Source organism: Aotus nancymaae, unplaced genomic scaffold (assembly GCF_030222135.1).
Source record: "Aotus nancymaae isolate 86718 unplaced genomic scaffold, 86718_ANA_hifiasm-v0.15.2.pri h1tg000053l, whole genome shotgun sequence".
NCBI lineage: Eukaryota > Metazoa > Chordata > Mammalia > Primates > Aotidae > Aotus > Aotus nancymaae.
The window spans coordinates 25,333,579-25,352,782 of NW_026988467.1; the positions used below are offsets into that span (position 1 = coordinate 25,333,579).

A 19,204-nucleotide genomic window follows, 5' to 3' on the forward strand; every position below is an offset into this window, starting at 1 on the left:
GATATTATTGGAAGGAAAGAATTTTTACTTACATCGCTTAATGGGATTATAGGAAATGAATTTACTCCATGCCACACATGCTTTAATGTCGGCTTTTTTTAAAAAAAAATTAATTTTACTTATTTTATTTATTTTTTTGAGATGGAGTCTTGCTCTGTCACCCAGGCTGGAGTGCAATGGTGTGATCTCTGCTCACTGCAAGCTCCGGCTCTTGCATTGAAGCGATTCTCCTGCCTCAGTCTCCCAAATAGCTGGAATTACAGATGCCTGCCACCACGCTCAGCTAATTTTTGTATTTTTAGTAGAGATGGGGTTTCACCGTGTTGGTCAGGCTGGTCTCGAACTCCTGACCTCAGGTGATCTGCCCACCTCGGCCTCCCAAAGTGCTGGGATTACAGGCATGAACCACTGCACCCAGCCCCCCCCTTTTTTTTTCCCACCTTTATCTTCACAACAAACCTGTTGGATTGGTATCATCATCCCCTTTATCAAATGAAGGAATCTGAGAAAGGTTTAGTCATTTACCCAATATTGTACATCTGGGTGGGGAAACCAGTATTTAGACCCTTTGTCTCCCAGCACGTGACTTCTTGTTTAAGGCTGTTTTTACAATGTCATGCTGGTTCCAAGGGTAAGTACAGGCAACTGCTTACAGTTTATACATAAATATGGGCCATGGGGCTAAGTGGCTGATTATCTTTTTTTTTTTTTTTTGAGACAGAGTCTTGCTCTGTCCCCCAGGCTGGAATGCAGTGGTGTAATCTTGGCTTACTGCAACCACTGTCTCCCGTGTTCAAGTGATTGTCCTGCCTCAGCCTCCCGAGTAGCTGGGACTACAGGCGCACGCCACCATGCCTGACTGATTTTTGTATTTTTAGTAGAGACAGGGTTTCACCGTGTTGGCCAGGATGGTCTTGATCTCCTGACCTCCTGATCCACCCGACTCGGCCTCCCAAAGTGCTGGGATTACATGCATGAAACCATCGGCCTTGCCGTGGCTGATTATCTTTAAAAAGAAGTAATTACTATGTTTCTTCTATTTCCTTGATGGATTCTATGTTCTGAGATTTGACATTTTACTGCATCCATTAAAAGTCCTTCACCTTTGGTGCCTGATCTTTTTCATTCCTACCATAAATGTGATTATGGACAGGGAAAAAATGTTTTGAGCTTTTTGAGCAAAGTTATGATGTTAAATACAAGATGCCATGTTATTTTACTACTGAGTTCACTCAAGCCTCCTGTATCCAGCGTGTGGATAGCATGAGGTTGACAATGAGTGCATTAGTTACCTGTTTACCGAGACGTACTTGCAGTAACAAAAGCTATTAGATGGCTTTCCTAGTATCAAATATTCCTGTATGAGTTGGCTTTGTTTCTTATTGAAATGCTTTTGCCCATCCTTTGGATCTCCCCTAGATTCTGGTTCCCGAATACAGCGTTTCTCTCGTGGGGGGCAGAGAGATACCATTGTTTCTCTTAGTGTCAGATACACCTGGCTATTTAATAGCTTTGTAAATTTGGGCACATTACCTAACCTTTCTGTTTTTCCAGACGTAAAAAACCGAAAAACTAATAATGATTTTGAAGTTGTCTAAAGACTTTAATGTGTTTGAAAATACCTAACAACAAAGCCTGGCCCACAGCAGGTATTTCAATAATGTTAATTTCCTTTCTTCCCTCTTGAGGTCCTTTAGATTCATACGTTCTCTGGACTCCTTGAAAGTTTTGTGTAGATGCGTGAGGTGTATTTTTCTTGGAAATAAAGTCCACAGTTTAACAGATTATCTTGGAGGACAGCGATTTCCCCGAAAAGAAATTGTAGATTCTCCTTCTTGAAATGCTAAGGTGCGAATCTCTCTTGCGGACGACCGGATTCTTTCGGGGGGTGTTTGGGTACTCTTTTCGTAGTCGGCTAACAGAGGAGGATGACCAAGCCCCTTGCAGGGGGCGGGGCGGATCACTCCGGGACAGGGCCCCCATGGAGTTTCCCTGGGGTCTGTGAGATTCCCCCCGCCCCGGGATCGGGTTACCTCCCAGATGGGGGTGGGGTATCACTTGCAGCTGGGTGGCAGGTTCCTTTTAAGGTCTCGCGGGCTCCGGAGGCCCCTCCCTCACTGAGAAACCGGCTTTTGTCGTTTTCGGAAGCCAAAGCTACTCTTTCCAGGTGTGAGTCAAAACCTCGTGTTCGATCCTGATCGCCCCCAACCCCCTAGGCCTTAATCCTGGGGCGGTGGGGGCGGGGAGGCCGTGCGTGCAGCTTCCGCTCCTCCAGTCCGCCAGAGTGCGCCGCGGCCGGCCTCTCCCTTCCCGAAGTGCTTCGCGCCGGGCCCCTTCCGCGTGGGTGAGTGAATGTGAGAGTCAGCGCTCGCGCCGCGCGCGCCGTCCGCCTCCGCTGTTCGGCTCTCTGCTTTCGGCTGTGAGGAGCGGGCGCGCGCGTGAAAGCATAGAGACGGGCGTTGAGCTCTTGGGCTAGAGCGTCGCCGAGTCGGAGCCGGAGCCTGAGCCGCGCGCTGTGTCTCCGCTGCGTCCGCCGAGGCCCCCGAGTGTCAGGGACAAAAGCCGCCGCCTGCTCCCGCAGCCGGGGCTCATTTGCCGCCGCCGCCGCGCTGAGGAGAGTTCGCCGCCTTCGCCGCCCGCAAGGATCCGAGAGCCATGTCGGCCAGCAGCCTTTTGGAGCAGGTACAGGCCAGGCCCGCATGCCTCGGCCATTGTGTGAGGAGAGAAGGAGCCCGACTAGGCCCGGGCCCGCCGCCCCCGGGCAGGCCGAGCTGAGGCGGCGCCTCTCGCGGGCCGGGTTTCGGGCTTTTCAGGCCGGCCGCGCCCGGCGCCTCGCCCTCAACCTGCTCTTCCCGCTTCTCCCTGGGCCTCGGAGCCCACGGCCCGGGCAGCGCCGCGTTTCCTTCTCTCAGCGGGCCTCGTTTTCCTTCCTTGTTTCCTTCCCCTTCCTTAAAGCCCTGGGTTCCTCGCGTTGCCACTGGCGCCTCCGCCGCGTTTTCTCCCCGGCCCCGCGGGCTTGGCGCTTTCCCCCGCCTCCCGTTTTCAGCCTCTTCCTCACCACTATTCCTGACGCCTCCCCTCGGGCCTGCTCCTTTATTCTCTCCTCGGGCCCTGCCTTAATTTGTTCTTCCTTTTCTATTTCTCCTTTGGACAACTTGCTGCTCGGCGACGTTTCCTTCCTCTGCAGAGACCTAAAGGTCAAGGAAACAAAGGTAAGCGCCGCTCCGCCGGTGGCCCTGGGCCGGGAGGGGGACGCGGGGCGGTGGGGGCGGGGTCTCCGGGAAGCGCCCGGGGCGGAGGACCTTTCGGAAGCGGCTTAGTTCGCAGGTGCCGCACACTTAAGTCTTTGACCCTTTCGGTGTGTTCTTGCAGCTGGCGAACAGCTTTTTCGCTAACAAGGAGTAATTCATTAAGGGTGGGGGTGGATTGGGTTTTGAAACGCTCCAGGTCCTTAGTTTCCTGTAGGTCTTAGAAGGCCTTTGTTTTTCATCCTCGTGGATCACTCTCTGGAAGTACGCTCATGTGATGGGGGAGGGGAAGCAGGAGGGAATGGAAATCCAGAGGAGCCAATAAAATGACCTTTTTAGATCAGCTTGCTGTGGGTGGAGGGGGGCATTTTCACTGGCGACTATTGCTTCAGCATTCACTCTCATCTGTTACTCTTTTGAAGTTCAATCTTATGTTCTCTTCACTAGTAAGGTTTTTCTCTGGTTAGCAGAGAAAAGGCAGAGAAATATGGACTAATTTGGGAGGAAGATTGTAGGATTGGGACACTTAATTTGAATTTTTTTTTCTTTAGTACAAAATGGATCTGTACATCAAAAGGATGGATTAAATGATGATGATTTTGAACCGTACTTGAGTCCACAGGCAAGGCCCGTGAGTAATTGACTATTTACATATCTGATCGAAGGGTGTAGTATACTTAATCTTTCTCTGCCTTTTACCAATATATCCCATTTCCTGAGGATTCACTTTCTTTTGTTTTCGAGTCAGTCTCGCGCTCGCTCGCCCAGTGGCGCAATTTCGGCCCACTGCAACCTCAATGAACCGGGTTCTCTCCTGTCTCAGCCTCCGGAGTAGCTGGAATTAGCGGTGTGCACCACCGCACCCAGCAAGTTTTTCTATTTTTTTAGTGGAGATGGGGTTTCATGTTGGCCAGGCTGGTGTTGGACTCCTTCTTGACCTCAGTTGATTCTCCCGCCTCAGCCTCCCAAAGTGCTGGGATTACAGGTGTGAGCCACCACAGCCGGCCGAAGATGCACTTTTTTTTTTTTTTTTTTTTTAATCGATGTCTTGCTCTTTCGCCCAGGCTGGAGTGCAGTGGCGCAATTTCGGCTCACTGCAACCTCTGCCTCCCGGGTTCAAGCGATTCTCCTGCCTCAGCCTCCGGAGTAGCTGGGATTACAGGCGTGTGCCACCATTCCCGGCTGATTTTTGTATTTTTCGTAGAGGAAGAGTTTCACCATGTTGGCCAGGCTGGTCTTGAACTCCTGACTTTGTGATCTGCCTGCCTCGGCCTCCCAAAGTGCTGGAATTACAGGCATGAGCCACCACACCCAGCCAGATTCAGTTTCTTAATACCTATATTCTTTCTCTGCCCTGTATTAAGTGAACCCTCATCCTTAATACCTATTAATGTATTATAAAACAGTTATTGCAAATGTTCTAGGCTATTAAGGTTCCCATCTCTGTAATGTCAGCAAACATATTGTACTGAGAACATAGTAACTGTAACACTTTACCAGCAGTAGCATGTGCAGAAATAATTGTCCTCCTCCTTACCAAGAATGTAGCAGTGCAGAATTTAAGAATTCTTGCCGGTGTTAAATATCCTGAATTTTCACCCCAGAAAACTGGATAAATATGTGATAGGGAAAGTTCTAATATAAAATCACCTTAGGGGTGGAAGATCTCTTGAGCCCAGGAGTTTCAAGCGCAGCGAGCTATGATCATACCTCTGAAAAGCCACTGCACTCCAGCCTTGGTGACAGAACAAGAACTTGGTCTGTAAAATATAGTCACCTGAACTTTATTCAGTGCTGCAGGACTGGCTCTCTTTGTTTTTTCTACTTTATCGGTTCTTAGATTATCAGAACTATTTTGGAGTTAGGAAATTGGTTTTTTTTTTTTTCCCATTCTTAGGAAATTGTTTTTTATAGAGACATAATGTCACTCTGTCACCCAGGCTGGAGTGCAGTGGTACAGTCTTGGCTCAGTGCAACCTCAGCCTCCCACTTAGCTGGGACCACCATGTTTGGCTAATTTTTTGTACAGATATGGGGGTTTCATTATGTTGCCCAGTCTAGTCTTGAATTCCTGAGCTCGAGCAGTCCACCCTCCTCGGCCTCCCAGAAGTGTTGGGATTACAGGCGTGAGCCACCATGCCTGGCCGAGTCAGGAAACTTTTGATTTGAGCTGCACCTACATCTGTAGAAACTAACTTTATACCTCTGGATTCTCACTGAAGGGAAGTACAGGATTTATAAAGTGGAGTGAAAGTTAAAATGCTGTTTAGCACAGATGAAGATAAATCATGTTGGAGGTTTTTGCAGTGTAATCTTTTAGTGTAAAGTTGCATGTGGATTAAAATACTAATACGACCTGTGCATGTAGAAACTTGATTCAGCAGTTGTTTTGTATTATTTCTGATCCCAAAGACATAGTTACATAGTTGTAACTAATATAACTTCTCAGATTAATAGACAAAAGGAAAATTGGCAGTGTATCTTGCAAAATGCCCTAAAAGATCAAGAAGTTTATGGGACATTTATGTGAGTTCTGAACATATGCTATATGAAATACAGTTGGTAGTCCTGAATAATTGCATGCCCATATATGGATCTGATTGTCACATAAAACTTGTAGATTTCCTATGTAAAATTTTCAACATTGAAAATATAGAAACCACTTGAGCAAGTGATTGGGGAAAAAGTTTTCACAAAACACAACCAGTTAATCAGGAAAAGTAGGGAAGGAAGTAGAGGAATGAACTGTTAATAGGTTCCTGCTATTGAAGTAGTTTGCTTACATAATCATTATAACAGGGAGAGTGGGAGCATTTAGAAGCATAATTCTAGGTAGTTCTTGTAAAACATTGTGTAATTCAGATTTTTGAGCTTGGGCATGTGGGAGCCTGCCAGTTCAGGTGTAGACATTCAGCTGTATCTTGGTCTAACCTATGACATTAAGTGCATTTGATTTTTCTTTCTCAGGTAAGCCAAAGCTTAAATGTCTTCGTTTAAAAAAAACTTGGGTAATATAAATCTTAGATGAGTAGATGAGGAAGGGTAACCTGAGAATCTAGTTTATTGTCTAGAGTAAGTCATCTGCTTTTTTTTTTTTTTGGAGACGGCGTTTCGCTCTTGTTACCCAGGCTGGAGTGCAATGGCGCGATCTCTGCTCACCGCAACCTCCGCCTCCTGGGTTCAGGCAATTCTCCTGCCTCAGCCTCCTGAGTAGCTGGGATTACAGGCATGCGCCACCATGCCCAGCTTATTTTTTGTATTTTTAGTAGAGACGGTGTTTCACCATGTTGACCAGGATGGTCTCGATCTCTTGACCTCGTGATCCACCTGCCTCGGCCTCCCAAAGTGCTGGGATTACAGGCGTGAGCCACCGCGCCTAGCCGTCATCTACTTTTTAACCAACTTTTCATTACCCTGGATTGGAATAATACTTCAAGTTTAATCCATTGATTATAGGCTGAATTTCTTCCCCCCCCCCCCCAAGACGGATTCTCGCTCTTTTGCCAGGCTGGAGTGCAGTGATGCGATCTTGACTCACTGCAACCTTCAACTCCCTGGTTCAAGCGATTCTCCTGCCTCAGCCTCCCGAGTAGCTGGGATTACAGGCACATGTCAGCATGCCTGGCCAATTTTTGTATTTTTAGTAGAGACAGGGTTTTGCCATGTTGGCCAGGCTGCCTCGAACTCCTGGCCTCAAGTGATCTGCCCACTTCAGCCTCTCAGAGTGCTGGGATTAGAGGTGTGAGCTGCTGTGCCCAGCCTGTGTTTATTTTTTTTGAGACAGTCCAGCTGTGTTGCCCAGGCTGGAGTGCAGTGGTGCCATCTGGGCTCACTGAAACCTCCGCCTCCTGGATTCAAGGGATTCTCCTGCCTCAGCCTCCTGAGTAGCTAGAACTAATGTGTGCCACCACACCTGGCTAAATTTTTTTTTTTTTTTTAGTAGAGACTGGTTTTTGTCATGTTGGCTAGGCTGATGTTGAACTCCTGACCTCAAGTCATCCACCCCCTTTGTCTCCCAAAGTTCTGGGATTACAGGCAGGAGCCATTGTGCCCGGCCCATTTTTCTCATTTTAAATCCCCTGGAAACCACTGTGCATTTCCTTTTCAGGTTATAACTAAGTAGTGGCATCTATTGATATTCCCAGATAGTTTGCCAAGAGGCTAGCACTATAAACTGGTAGTGAACCTTGCTTTTTAGTTTATGATTGAGGAATGGCTGCACAGACATTTGGGCTAGAACTTGAAATTTCCATTTCTTTTTGTTTTGTTATTCTTTGATTTATTGTCTGGTTTGGGTAGGAAACTCTTTTGGACCTTCCTTCATTCTGCCAAAATTCATACTCTTAAAATGTAAAAATAATTGGTTTTGATAAAAGGATCATCTCAACACTCAGGACTTAAAACAGTTCGTGAAATGCTACATTTTCTCCTAGTTTTAGTGCTAAAGGCCCATAATCACTGTATCTGCTTAACTTTAAATGTTTTAATTATTTACCAAAATTTCTTATGCTGTAAAAAAATGCCTGTGTGTTTATAGGAAATCATCTGAATGTGCTGCACACTCCTCTTTTTTTTTTTTGAGATGGAGTTTCTCTCTTGTTGCCCAGGTTAGAGTTTAGTGGCACGATCTCAGCTCACTGCAACCTCTGCCTCCCGGGTTCGAGTGATTCTCCTGCGTCAGGCCTCTCAAGTAGCTGGGATTACAGGCGTCTACCACCATGCCCAGCTAATTTTTTGTATTTTTGGTAGAGATAGGGTTTCATCATGTTGGTCAGGCCTGTCTTGAACTCCTGACTTCAGGTGATCCACCTGCCTTGGCTTCCCAAAGTGCAGGGATTACAGGTGTGAGCCACTGTGCCTGGCCTGCACACTCCTTTTTATAGTATATTTGAGTTGCATGACTAGGTGGGGGGAGGAATTAGCCTGATGTTAATTTTGTGTTTTGATTTGCCTTTTTTTCTTCCACAGAATAATGCATATACCGCCATGTCAGATTCCTACTTACCCAGTTACTACAGTCCCTCCATTGGCTTCTCCTATTCATTGGGTGAAGCTGCTTGGTCTACTGGGGGTGACACAGCCATGCCCTACTTAACTTCTTATGGACAGCTGAGCAACGGAGAGCCCCACTTCCTACCAGACGCAATGTTTGGGCAACCAGGAGCCCTAGGTAGCACTCCATTTCTTGGTCAGCACGGTTTTAATTTCTTTCCCAGTGGGATTGACTTCTCAGCATGGGGAAACAGTAGTTCTCAGGGACAGTCTACTCAGAGCTCTGGATACAGTAGCAATTATGCTTATGCACCTAGCTCCTTGGGTGGAGCCATGATTGATGGACAGTCAGCTTTTGCCAATGAGACCCTCAATAAGGCTCCAGGCATGAATACTATAGACCAAGGGATGGCAGCACTGAAGTTGGGTAGCACAGAAGTTGCAAGCAATGTTCCAAAAGTTGTAGGTTCTGCTGTTGGTAGCGGGTCCATTACTAGTAACATCGTGGCTTCTAATAGTTTGCCTCCAGCCACCATTGCTCCTCCAAAACCAGCATCTTGGGCTGATATTGCTAGCAAGCCTGCAAAACAGCAACCTAAACTGAAGACCAAGAATGGCATTGCAGGGTCAAGTCTTCCACCACCTCCGATAAAGCATAACATGGATATTGGAACTTGGGATAACAAGGGTCCCGTTGCAAAAGCCCCCTCGCAGGCTTTGGTTCAGAATATAGGTCAGCCAACCCAGGGGTCGCCTCAGCCTGTAGGTCAGCAGGCTAACAATAGCCCACCAGTGGCTCAGGCATCAGTAGGGCAACAGACACAGCCATTGCCTCCACCTCCACCACAGCCTGCCCAGCTTTCAGTCCAGCAACAGGCAACTCAGCCAACCCGCTGGGTAGCACCTCGGAACCGTGGCAGTGGGTTCGGTCATAATGGGGTGGATGGTAATGGAGTAGGACAGTCTCAGGCTGGTTCTGGATCTACTCCTTCAGAACCGCACCCAGTGTTGGAGAAGCTTCGGTCCATTAATAACTATAACCCCAAAGATTTTGACTGGAATCTGAAACATGGCCGGGTTTTCATCATTAAGAGCTACTCTGAGGACGATATCCACCGTTCCATTAAGTATAATATTTGGTGCAGCACAGAGCACGGTAACAAGAGACTGGATGCTGCTTATCGTTCCATGAACGGGAAAGGCCCCGTTTACTTACTTTTCAGTGTCAACGGCAGTGGACACTTCTGTGGCGTTGCAGAAATGAAATCTGCTGTGGACTACAACACATGTGCAGGTGTGTGGTCCCAGGACAAATGGAAGGGTCGTTTTGATGTCAGGTGGATTTTTGTGAAGGACGTTCCCAATAGCCAACTGCGACATATTCGCCTAGAGAACAACGAGAATAAACCAGTGACCAACTCTAGGGACACTCAGGAAGTGCCTCTGGAAAAAGCTAAGCAGGTGTTGAAAATTATAGCCAGCTACAAGCACACCACTTCCATTTTTGATGACTTCTCACACTATGAGAAACGCCAAGAGGAAGAAGAAAGCGTTAAAAAGGTAACTCACTATTCTTAAGACTTTAAGGAAAGGAGGAACTAGAGAGAACAGAAGAGGTATTATATAGTGAACTGTTAATAAAAACTTGGTAAATGAACACAGTATCACCTAACAGTTCAAGGCTTTTTGGAAGCATAATTTTTTTTTTTTTTTTTTTAAGATGGGGTTTCACCATGATGGCCAGGCTGGTCTTGAACTCTTGACCTCAGATGATCCACTCACTTTGGCCTCCCAAAGTGCTAAGATTACAGGTGTGAGCCACTGCGCCCGGCCGCATAATTGGTTTTAATACTTGAACCCTATTGTGTAGGAATGTGAGAACATTAGTAGAGGACAGAAATATGGACTTTGAAAGGAAAGCAGAAACAGTACAGGGAAATAAAAGTTACATCATGCAGAAAGAGGTGAGGAATGAATCAGAGATGCAGAGGGATAATGGAAGTGATAGAACCATAGAAATTAAAGCAGAAGATTGAGACTATAATATGGCAGAGAAAAAAAGAAATGTTCTATGTTGGATTAACTTGGCCTAGCTGGGGTTTTGTGATTATTTTCAAGAGTCAGTGTGTCGTCACCAACTCTTGAAATCACTTCTGTCTTCCCTGTGACAATTGGTGGTGTAAAGAGTGTTTTTTTAGAACTTTTTGTGTTAGTTGGCTTACCTTTTTCAATACCCTTTTCACATTAGAAAAGTTAATATTATAGAAATCAGGAAACAATCAGAAGAAGCTGATTTCTTGCCTTTATCATTTTGTTTCATTCTTGAAGAGTCACTTCTGATTCCTCTGTAACAAGTGAGAATCTTGGGCAGAATGATGGGGAATGGATTCAAACTAGAGTTGAACTTGAAAGAGTTGGTAGCGCTTGCTCTGAGTATTGAGTAAATGTAAACTTTAGAGTTGTAAGAAGATGATAAAACTGGTTGGAGCAGAAGATCATGTATTATCTGGGATTTAGACTTTATTTTGGACAGGTCTCACTCTTGCCCAGGCTGGAGTGCACTGGCATGATTTTGGCCCACTCCAACCTCCACCTTCTGTGCTCAAGTGATCCTCCCACCTCAGCCTCTTGAGTAGCTGGGATCACAGGCACTTGCCACCACCATGCTCGGCTAGTTTTTAATATTTTTTGTAGAGCTGGGTTTTGCCATATTGCCCAGGCTGGGCTTGAACTCCTGAGCTCAAGTGATCTGCTCCTGCCTCCCAAAGTGCTGGGATTACAGGTGTGAGCCACCGTGGCTGGCCTAGACATTGTTAAATGTAGGAAGTAGGTGAAAAGATTATGGACAAGGAGAGCATTTTTCTTTGAAGATCTATATATTAATGGTTGAAAGAATCTTGAGCTGATTAGTCTCAAATATAAATCCTAAAAAGCATATGTTTTCCTTAAATTTGTTATGAATTCGTAGGGATCTGATATGTGGTCTAGGATCTGAGGCATTGTTACGCTGCTTTGTGAGAACTTATTTCTTTGAGCAGTAGAAAAAGGGCTCTGGTGGAATCTTCTTGAAGCTGCATAGTTGTTAAAGTAGGGTTAGTTGCTGTTTTACCTTCCAGTGTGTACAGATTAATAAGAAGTGCAGTTACACTTGTCATTGAAACGAAAAGCATTGGGAATGGAGAGCCAGATTATTGAAAAGTTGACTACTAAAGTTTTCCTTTTTGATAGTCCTTTAAACTCCTCTCTTCCCCACAGTTTAATAGTTTTTTAATTTCTACTGCCATCTTTTGGCCTGATTTGGTGACTAACGCCTGTAATCCCAACACTTTCGGAGGCTGAGGCAGGAGTATTGCTTGGGCCCAGGAGTTTTAAGACCAGCCTGGGCAATGTAGTGAGACCCCATTTCAAGAAAAAAAAAGCTGGGCATTGTGGCCCACACCTATTGTCCTAGCTACTCGAAGGCTGAGGAAGGAGGATCGCTTGAGCCCAGGAGTTTGAGGCTGTAGTAAGTCGTGATTGCATCACTGCACTCCAGTGAGGGCCACAGAGCGAGACTGTCTCAAAAATAAATAAAATTGAGGCCGGACGTGGTGGCTCACGCCTGTAATCCAAGCACTTTGGAGGCCAAGGTGGGCAGATCTCCTGAGGTCAGGAGTTCGAGACCAGCCTGACCAACATAGAGAAACCCTGTCTCTCCTAAAAATACAAAATTAGCTGGGTGTGGTGGTACGTGCATATAATCCTAGCTACTTGGGAGGCTGAGGCAGGAGAATCATTTGAACACAGGAGGCAGAGGTTGCAGTGAGCCAAGATTGGGCCATTGCACTCTGGCCTGGGCAACAAGAGCCCAGGCCGGAGTGCAAAAAAAAAAAAAAAAAAATGCTGGGCATGGTGGCTCATGCTTGTAATCCCAGCACTTTGGGAGTCAGAGGAGGGTGGATCACCTGAGGTGAGAAGTTCTAGACCGGCCTGGTCAACATGGTGAAAACCCGTCTCTACTAAAAATACAAAATTAGCTGGACGTGGTGGTGCATTCCTGTAATCTCAGCTACTTGGGAGACTGAGGCAGGAGAATCGCTTGAATGCAGGAGGCAGAGGTTGCCGTGAGCCAAGATCGGGCCATTGCACTCTGGTCTGGGCAACAAGAACCCAGACTGGAGTGCAAAAAAAAAAAAAAAAATGTCTGGGCACAGTGGCTCACCCTTGTAATCCCAGCACTTTGGGAGGCCGAGGAGAGTGGATCACCTGGGGTGGAAAGTTCTGGATCACCTGAGGTGAAAAGTTCTTGACCAGCCTGGCCAACATGGTGAAACCCTGTTTCTACTAAAAAAGACAAAAATTAGCTGGGTGTGGTGGCATGTGCCTGTAATCCCAGCTACTTGGGAGGCTGAGGCAGAATTGCTTGAACCCAGGAGGCAGAGGTTGCAGTGAGCCAAGGTTGTGCCATTGCACTCCAGTCTGGGCAACAAGAGCAAAACTCCGTTTCAAAAAACAAACAAAAAAAAGTTCCATAAAGACTCTTGGTAAGTGAGTATCCTAGTTCTCAACTTGTGAACAAACCACCAAATAAAAGAAAAACTTTAATTATTCCACAGAAAATTGAAGTAGAAAGAAAAAAAAGAAAATAAGCTTCAGTTATTCTTGTGTCAGATTACTTTTTATTCTCGTAAGAACCGCTGGGATTTCAGGACGATACCTGTGATTGCTTCTAAGTCCAGTTATCATTTCAGTTAATGCTCCCTTACTCCTTGGTTGGTTACTATTTTACTTAGCATCTTTACATAACTGACTGTAAACTGTTCTTACAGTCTTTATTAGGCTTTAAAGAACAAGCAGATTTTATGAGAATGGGGCTCATAGCTCATTGAAGCGTTAAGACTCCCTTAGGTGAGATATTTGTGTGTGTACCCTTGTAGTATTTATGAGATTGCAAAAGTTTTCATGCCAAATGTGTGGTAACCCCATAAAGAAGTAGGGAAGTATTTGAACTTCATCCTGAAGATGATGTCACAGCTGTTCTAAAGTTCCATGATTGGGCAGTATCTTGGCAGAACACATTGAAGCAGAGCCACAGCCATTTTTGCCTAGTATTATTACTGACTTGTTCTACGTGATCTAATTCAGTAACATAGAACCTTCAAGCATTGGATCTGTCAGACTTGAAACTTAGAGCAAATTTTAGTGACATGTTTGGTAGGTGTGGTTTACTTTTTTTTTTTCCCCAAACAGCAAAGGTTACACGATAGTACCTGTAGTATACAGCAAAGTAAACCACTGTTTACTTTGGTTTACTTTGCTGTATACTACAGGTACTATCGTGTAACCTTTCTGCATTTCTTTAGAACCTTTCCCCAGTTAAGTATTCTTCTGTGACATCGCTTTTGTTGGCTTCATAGTATTGTCAGACTTATTTTAATTTACCAATCCCTAATAGTTGAATATGTCAACAATCTATATTTTAATATATTTTTTCTAATTAAAATAACACTATACTGAACATCCTTTTGTATAAATATTTACATTTGTCCTTTAGTAGTAAGGTGTGTCAAAGGTATATGCTTTTTTAAAATTAGTTTTTTACCGCAAACTCAAATTCTTACTAAAGGGGGGTATATGCTTTTTGGTCTTGGCTAAATTTTACATATATTGCTACATAAACCTTTATCATGTTTCCTGAAAAGTTTTGTTGAGGGAATCATTGTGCAGCTGTTATCTAGAAGAAGGCAACAGTTAAGAGCTTGTCTTTTTTTTTTTTTTTTTTTTTTAAATTGAGACAGGGTCTTGCTCTGTCTCCCAGGCTGGAGTACAGTGGTATGATCTTGGCTCACTGCAACCTTCACCTTCCCAGGTTAAAGTGATTTTTGTGCCTCAGCTTCCCAAGTAGTTGGGACTACTGGCATGTGCCACCATACCCAGCTAATTTTTGTATTTTTAGTAGAGACAGGGTTTTACCATGTTGGTCATGCAGGTCTGGAACTCTTGACCTCAAGTGATCCCCCCACCTTGGCCTCCCAAAGTGCTGGTATTACAGGTGCAAGCCACCGCACGTGACTGTCTTTCTTTTTTGACTCAAATTTGGAATAGTCTGGAAGAAAGGAGTTAACTCCATGAATGAATGAATTTTTTTTTAAAAGAAATGTCATAAAACAAGTGATTTAATTTTTGTCTTGTTTCTAACCCGTAACTACAAGTAAAAATAAGGGAAGTAGTCAAGAATAAGGGAAGTAGTCAGGTAGAGAGGACAAAGGACTAATTCTTTTTAAAGTCCAGCATCTTGTTAGACTCAAGGGATGACGAAGCCCTGGGAGACAAAAATTAATAAAATAGAAAAATTGGGTACTTGGGTAAATGGTTTTTCTGAATAACTGTAGAACAGATAGAGGGTGAGGAGAGTCAAGATACAGAGAAAATGTGATTGTGGTGGCAACAGTTTGAGTTTTAGTCTTTTTTTTTTTTTGAGACGGAGTTTCACTCTTGTTACCCAGGCTGGAGTGCAATGGCGCGATCTCGGCTCACCGCAACCTCCGCCTCCTGGGTTCAGGCAATTCTCCTGCCTCAGCCTCCTGAGTGGCTGGGATTACAGGCACACGCCACCATGCCCAGCTAATTTTTTGTATTTTTAGTAGAAGCGGGGTTTCACCATATTGACCAGGATGGTCTCGATCTCTTGACCTCATGAGCCACCCGCCTCGGCCTCCCAAAGTGCTGGGATTACAGGCGTGAGCCACCGTGCCTGGCCTGTTTTAGTCTCTTATTTTGAAACAGAGTTTTGCTTTTGTTGCCCAGGCTGGAGTGCAGTGGTGGGATCTCAGCTCATTGCAACCTCTGCCTCCCAGGGTTCAAGCGAGTCTCCTGCCTCAACCTCTTGAGTTAGCTGGGGTTGCAGGCGTGCGCCACCATGCCAAGCTAATTTTGTATTTTTAGTAGAGATGGCGTTTCTCCATTTTGGTCAGGCTGGTCTTGAACTCCCGACCTCAGGTGATCCGCCTACCTCGGCCTCCCAAAGTGCTGGGATTACAGAGGTGAGCCACTGTGGCCGGCTAAGTTTTAGTCTTAAAGTCATTGGTATTAAATGGGACCAGTAGAATTTTTTGACTTTTCACTGTATGCCCTTTTGTGCTGCTGAATTGTTTTTTTTTTTTTTTTTGAGACAGACTTTCAGTTTAACCACCCAGGCTGGATTGCAATGGCGTGATCTCTCTTCACTGCAAACTCCACCTCCCAGGTTCAAGTGATTCTTATGCCTCAGCCTTCCCAGTAGCTGGGACTACAGGCACCTGCTACCACACCTGGCTAATTTTTGTATTTTTGGTAGAGATGGGGTTTCACCATATTGGCCAGGCTGCTCTCAAACTCCTGACTTTGTGATCCACCTGCCTTGGACTCTCAAAGTGTTGGGATTACGGGGATGAGCCACTGCATCCAGCCCAAATTTTTTTAAGACTGAATTCTGCATGTCAGAAGACAATGCCAGGACTAGTGGATAGAAGTTATAGGGAGAAATATTTTTGTAAATGATAAACTTGCTAAAACTAAGTTCTTAGTCACAAGAGAGTTTCAAGGAGAAACTAAAAACGATATGTTGCAGAAACTAAACTGGGGGTGTTATAGAGGGGTTTCATATATAGGTAGTCTGGACTGGAAAAGCCAAGGGATAAGAGGATTAGCTGACTCAGGATAACATTTGTGGTTCATGAAGATGAATCGATGCTATGAAACAGATCTTTCTAGGAAGGTTATTGTTTGTTTCATAATTTCTGACCTAAATATTTGTTACATGAAAAGTAAGAACGGACTTGAGGCTGGAAAGCTGTGGATGACAGAAGGGATTGGTGCATTCTCAATGAATCTTGATACAGATTAGGTATGTGGATAGTTAATTAATACATTTACTGTGTATGTATTAAATTGTTTCCTAAACTGTATTAAAAGGCTTATTAAAGAAATTTAGAGGCTGAATGTGTTGGCTCATGCCTGTAATTCCAGCATTTTGGGAGGCCAAGGTGAACACATCACTTGAGCCCAAGAGTTCAAGACCAGCCTGGGCAACATGATGAAACTTTGTCTCCAAAAAAATACAAAAATTATCTGGGTGTGGTGGCTTACCCCTGTAATCCCAGCTACTTCGGAGGCTGAGGTACGAGAATCGCTTGAACCAGGGAGATGGAGGTTGCAGTGAGCTGAGATCACGCCACTGCACTCTAGCCTGGGTGACAGAGGAGAGACTGTCTCAAAAAAAAAAAAAAAAGGCTGGGGGAGGTGGTTCACCCTTGTAATCCCAGCACTTGGGAGGCCAAGGTGGGTAGATCACGAGGTCAGGAGTTTGAGACCAGCCTGGCCAACATGGTGAAACCCTGTCTCTACTAAAAATACAAAAATTAGCCGGGCATGGTAGTGCATGCTTATAATCCCAGCTACTGGGGAGGCTGAGGCAGGAGAAACTCTTGAACATGGGAGGCAGAGGTTACAGTGGGCCGAGATTACATCATCCGTTGCACTCCAGCCTGGACAACAAGAGCGAAACTCCATCCCCAAAAAAGTAGAAATTTAGGAGTGATAATTTGGAAGAAGTGTTTCCCTTTAAAAAAAAAAAATTAAATTGATATATAATTGTTGTATATAATTTTGTTTTGACATCCAGAACACACACTGGACTCTTACTTTTTATTTTTTTGAGATGGAGTTTTGCTCTTGTAGCCCAGGCTGGAGTGCGATGGCATGATTTCAGCTCACTGCAGCCTCTGTCTCCCCAGCTCAAGCAATTCTCCTACCTCAGCCTTTCTAGTAGCTGGCATTACAGGTACCTGCCACCAGGCTCAGCAATTTTTTTTGTATTTTTATTAGAAATGGGGGTTTTCACCATGGTGGCCAGGCTGGTCTCGAACTCCTGGCCTCAGGTGATCCACCTGCCTCGGCTTCTCAAAGTGCTGGGATTACAGACGAGAGCCACCATGACTACCTTTTTTTTTTTTGGTGGTAGAGACAAGGTCTTGCTTTGTTACCCAGGCTGGTCTCAAACTCTTGAGCTCAAGATTCTCCTGCCCTTGCCTCCCAAAGTGTTGGGATTATAAGTGTGAACCACCCTGCTTGGCCTTGTTTTTATCCAGGTTTTCTTTTCATGTTGGTGCACACGCACAGAAAGCTTCTCTTTCTTTAAGGATGTTTATTTCCCTTACAGCCATCTTTCTCCTCCTAACCCTTTAATTTGGACATTCAGTCTTTTTTGTTTTTGAAGTGATTACTTGGGCTCTATTTTCAACATTTAAAAATGCAAGTTTTGGCTAGGTGCAGTGGCTCATGCCTGTAATCCCACCACTTTGGGAGACTGAGGCAGGCAGATCACTTGCGGTCAGGAAGTTTTGAGACCAGCCTGGCCAACATGGTGAAACCCCGTTGTCTCTATTGAAAACACAAAATTAGCCGGGTGTTGTGGCGGGTGCCTGTAATCCCAGCTACTGGAGAGGCTGAGGCAGGAGAATCTCTTGAACTTGGGAGGTGGAAGTTGCAGTGAGCAGATATTTTACCACTGCACTCCAGCCTGGCTGTGTCTCAAAAAAAAAAAAAATGCAACTTTCTGTGATGTAAAAGAGGAAAACATCCTCACTTGAGCTAAATATATTAAATCTTTAGGAAGTAAATAACCATGTGATACTGTTGGCTCCCGTTTAGCATCTTACCACCCCACCACTGTTTTATTGCCTCTTCAGACCTAGTGAGTGGGCATTCTGTTTTAAATCAGGATAGCAAACTTGAACAATTTTGTGAAATCCTGAGGCCGTCTATGTCTGTTTTTGTCTTGCAGATAAATATAGTTGTCTTTCTGCCAAAGGGGTTAAGGAAATATAATATTTGTGTTGCTCATCACCTTCCTTGCTTTGTGAATAGATAAAATGCCTCTTTCTAGAAGAGAATAGATGATATTAAATTTGGATGTCTGAATCATACCCTCTGTATCTATCTTTTAATAAATGTTTGTGTTAATTGCTGGAATGGAACAGAGAAACAAGGCACCATCTTTGCCTTAGAAGCAGAGGATTTTAGGAAGACAACAAAATTAAGAATTCATGGAGGCAATAACATTGGAACCATGCCAAATAAGTAATAATGGAATATAAGCACTCATATAGCACAGTGCTTGACACATAGTACACACAGAAGTTTAGCTATCTTATTAACACTATAGTTCTCGTATTTGAGATAAAGGAAGAGGCTTAAAGAAGTTATTTATCCAAAGTCTCATAGCTAGTAAATGTTGGAGTTGGTCTTTAACACAAGTCTCTCCAGTGATGTGTCAGAGCCGTCTAGTTGGAGCCAGCTGTTTAACTTTCAAGAATACCCTTCTGTAGATTAAATTACATTGTAATTACCATTGTATTAGAAGATAATATTCAAATTCATTACTCTTGAGGTTATTTACATATGTTGTATCAATATATAATATGCTGTTGTACACTGATAACTCATTGGTAATCTGAAATCAGTGGGTTTTTTTTTTTTTTTTTTGAGATGGAATCGATCTTAGCTCACTGTAACCTACATCTCCCAGGTTCAAGCGATTCTTTTGCCTCAGCCTCGCTGGTAGCTGGGACTGCAGGCGCCTGCCACCATGCCCGGCTAATTTTTGTATTTTTAGTAGAGACAGGGCTTCACCATATTGGCCAGGCTGGTCTCAAACTCCTGATTTTGTGATCCATCCGCCTTGCCCTCCCAAAGGGGTGGGATTACAGGTGTGAGCCACCATGCTGGGCCCAGCTGTGTTATTTCCATCATGGAAATTGACAAATGCTGTATACAAATCAGTGCTTAAGTTTTGCTGATGGTCTAGACTGCATAGTGATGGAGAAAATATTGATGCAGATTAAATTTGTGTGTCATGACTGTAGCTCTTTTTTTTTATTTTTTTATTTTTTTTAAAGACTGGGTTTCACCTCACCATATTGATCAGGCTGGTCTCGAGGTCCTGA

General features: G+C 44.6%; 1 protein-coding gene across 1 annotated transcript in view; it reads left to right on the forward strand.

The window, feature by feature from the left end:
• Positions 1–2,474: 2,474 nt before the first annotated feature.
• The window catches only part of YTHDF2 (YTH N6-methyladenosine RNA binding protein F2), a 31,829-nt gene continuing 15,099 nt past the window's right edge, over positions 2,475–19,204 (forward strand). Inside the window, exons 1-4 of the mRNA XM_012440008.2 lie at positions 2,475–2,682; positions 3,188–3,212; positions 3,800–3,879; positions 8,217–9,800. Of these exons, the coding sequence (XP_012295431.2) occupies positions 2,656–2,682; positions 3,188–3,212; positions 3,800–3,879; positions 8,217–9,800 (1,716 nt within the window). The 5' untranslated portion in view covers positions 2,475–2,655. The remainder of the gene's footprint in view (positions 2,683–3,187; positions 3,213–3,799; positions 3,880–8,216; positions 9,801–19,204) is intronic.